Source organism: Momordica charantia, assembly GCF_013281855.1.
Source record: "Momordica charantia cultivar OHB3-1 chromosome 10 unlocalized genomic scaffold, Mcharantia_2.0 BLBB01000010.1, whole genome shotgun sequence".
Taxonomy (NCBI): Eukaryota; Viridiplantae; Streptophyta; class Magnoliopsida; order Cucurbitales; family Cucurbitaceae; genus Momordica; species Momordica charantia.
In genome coordinates this window covers 7864952-7868505 of record NW_028275158.1, presented here as the reverse complement: position 1 = coordinate 7868505, position 3554 = coordinate 7864952, and the positions used below count along the sequence as shown (strand labels likewise).

The 3554-nt window shown below is 33.8% G+C and overlaps 1 protein-coding gene across 1 annotated transcript; it reads right to left on the bottom strand.

Moving 5' to 3' along the window:
* Positions 1-981: 981 nt before the first annotated feature.
* LOC111012788 (transcription elongation factor-like protein) lies at positions 982-3023 on the bottom strand. Its single transcript, XM_022287055.2, has 5 exons — positions 2885-3023; positions 2120-2248; positions 1822-1892; positions 1397-1418; positions 982-1313 (listed from the first exon to the last, which is right to left on the bottom strand). The coding sequence occupies exons 2-5, from the start codon at positions 2230-2232 to the stop codon at positions 1250-1252; spliced, it is 270 nt and encodes an 89-aa protein (XP_022142747.1). The 5' UTR covers positions 2233-2248; positions 2885-3023; the 3' UTR covers positions 982-1249.
* Between the last annotated feature and the right edge of the window lie 531 nt (positions 3024-3554).

Sequence of the window (3554 nt, the reverse complement as noted above, 5' to 3'; positions counted from 1 at the left end):
AACATTTAATAAATTAGCAAAATAACAATCACATTTAGTTTTGAAAAGTGATAACTTTACCCAAATGATATATATCTGTAATATATTTGAATATGTGATATGATACGTGTATGATATATTTACAATATGTATGTAATATACTACTTATATGAGTGCACGTGCAATATGTATATATATCAGTATCTGATATACTACTAATACAGGTACAAAGACATATTTTGGATCACAGAAAAGTTGCTATTTTGTATACTTTTCATTTTTCTTGGTGAAAATTGATTTTTCAATAAAAATGAATGAAAGTTTTAGCTCTAAACTTAGGAAAGTTGGATCAATTTCATTTCTAACTTTCTTGTTCCGATACCTTCTAGTAAATTTATGCTAATTGGTACTAAAAAAATTCTGCTAATTGAATCCTTAAAAATTTCAATACTATCTTTCACCTTTCATAGAAGTTTAAAAAATAGTGTTCGAGCAGACATCTATTAACATTTTAAATAAAAAAAAGTTTTAAAAATAGTATTGAAACAAACATCTATTAATATTTTAAATAAAAAGTTAGACTCAGCAAAACTATGTTATCACATGGAAATTTGCCCAGATGAAGAAATGTGGAAGTTAATTTTTTTATTGCAAATTTATATAACTCATAGTTTAAAATAAAGTAAACCTACCTGAATTACAAAAATGAAAGTTACACAAAAATATTGCCTGATAGTACCAACGTAAGTTACAAAACTTTAAAGGGCTTTAGTTTTAAACCATTTACAGCACTCCACCACCCTACAATCATAAAGAATTCTATCTTCTAATTTGTTTTTCACGTGCTACGAATAAGCTCCATATGATATTATTTCCATTTTCAAAAAAAGGTCCAATGATCATAAATTCTATGATAAAAAGATACCATAAATAACATATCTTTCAATATTTCATTTACAAAAAGCTTGAATTATTCTAAGTTATCAATGAATGGTTCAGACATGGAAGAAAATTCGCATTACCATTACTTTTGTGTCCAAGATCCGAGATTCAAAAATCATGAAAGAAAATTACAGAGTATGTAAAATTCGCGTTACAACATACTACTGTACATACATGCTTGTCTATACTGCTATGAGGCTAAGAGTGTTGTTATACCTACCAGAGTGAGACCCTCTTAATTTAGATTGATTCATAAAACGTACTTCGAACTAGCCAGCTTCTTTTTTCATGGAGAAACGGCGAACTTCAACCTTCCCCTTTGATACCCCTAGGCAGCATCATCTTCCTCAAGGTTGTTTACCCGCTCACATTCATCAATCCATTCGCTATATCTGATCAGAACAATATCATGTCAATTGAAGTACTGAAACGCATCAACATTGACAAAACCATTTGCATTTTTAATTTTACTTACATGTCTATTGGCTCTGTCAAGGCTGCAAAATAAAAGAAATTAGATATTAATGAAATTTTTGTTGGAAGCATTCAATCCAATGTGAAGACGATTCAATCCACAAAAGTCATACAAGAGACCTAAACTTGAACACATTTTCATTTACAATCCAACTTCCCCACAACAGGACAAAATCTAGAAATGATCTAGTAATAATGCAAATCAAATCTTCCATAAATCCTATCGACTTTCAGCACTGAGAAAATGGGGCAATATTCACATGCGCCCGTTCAAAGTCCAAAACCTAAAAAAGGGTTCAGTTGAAAACAAAACATACATAAAAAATTTCTAAATTGTTCCAATCGCATCATAATAAATAACAAGAAATAAAATAAACACAGCAGCTCATGGAAAACGGTCACTCGTAAATAAATTTGAAGGAATACCTGTAATGGTTGTGCTAAAGCCCTCTTGACAAATCCTACAGGAGGCTTCCCCAATCAGGTTCTTCATATCACTAAAACCATACAAACACCCTCGTCACAATGCAAAACAATGAGGCACCTAGACAGAGAGACTAATCCAGGAGACAAGTTAATGACATTATACATATTCACTGTTACTGCTTTTTGTATGACATTTTGAAGTAAAACCATGCATTGTGCCTCGAACTACTAAAATCCTTCAATCAAATCCCTCCCCCACGTGTTACTAGAAACCGAGAGAAACCAAATGCAAACTTACATGCGACATTCCACGCTGGTCCCATGATTGCAGAAGGGGCAGCTAAAAACAGTGTCGAGCTTATCCATCCTCTTCTTAGGTGGGGGCTTTGCTCTTGATTTTCTTTTTCCCATTTCTTGTGGCGCGAGTCTGTCCACATCCATATACAATACCATTAGCAATCAGTCTTACGAATGAGAGTTGTAATGAAACTTGAAAGGACATAGAGACTAGATCTTTCGAGCATATCAAACAGTCAATAAAACTACCAATCCTCATAAAATAAAACCCACATTCACTACCCGTCCTTACTATTAAAAAACATTCACATTAAAAGTATGGACTACTCCAATCAAGAAAAAGCAAGTATACTCGGGGTGCAATTTTCACTTCCCTAAAATCATACAAATTCATCAACTAGGGAACGAACCAAAAGCAAATCATAACTAAAACTTCCGGAAAATTCCATTTTTGATCCGAATGCCATATCACCACGCTACCAATTACTCAATTTCACGCGTAAAATCCAGAATTCAGGCACTCTAATATTGTTATTCAAACCAGAAACTATAAATTCTCCGCCCCACCCATTTCCGCCCACCCAACCAAGAAAAAGAAACAGAAACAACGAAAAACACAAAGAACGGGAAGCACACAGGATACGACGACGAGTAGAACCCTAGGTTAGAGGCAGTAAGAAAATAACACATCATAAACCAGAAGAAAACTTAATAAAAACCCTAGAAACTACGAACCCTAAGAGAGCAGAGAATGAAGAAGTAGTACCTGGACGCTGATCGAATTGGATGGGATTATCTTTCGCAATTGAAATCGTCTGGCTGACCCAATTGAAGAATGGGCAAGAAATTGAAGAGGGGGCCGGTATTTATAGACATCTGAGAGAAAATCATTTCGCTTTTTTACCGGAATACCCCTGACTAAATATATAATTACAGGAAAGCCTCTAACGATGCGTCGCCTCGCCTCGCCTCGCCACTCGCCATCGCCCGCCCCACCCCTTGGATGCAGGGCTTTTATGTCTTTCGCACAATACTAATTTTATGTTAAATTACCAATTTGTGAATCCCCATACACAAAAAATGAAAAATCCATCACTCTCTATATATTTTTTGAATTAGTTACCATTTTAAAATTTTCAATTTGATTTCTACCTCATCTTTTCTAAAACTATACTTAAATAGTTATTTATGCACTCGAAAATGTACTATTTATCCCATATATAAAAAACATGTCATACTGGTCATGCTCGACAGGATTTGTGAAGTTTTGAGTCGTCCATGGAGACCAAAATGAGGCGAGACTCCAGTCACTTTGACTAAATTGGTAATTTAGCCAAAATTTATCAATAACTAAGTGAATAATTATAATTTGGTATTTTGCTTAATTTCACAAATTGTCTATGTCTGTATAGGTCGTTATCAAATTGTTACATGAT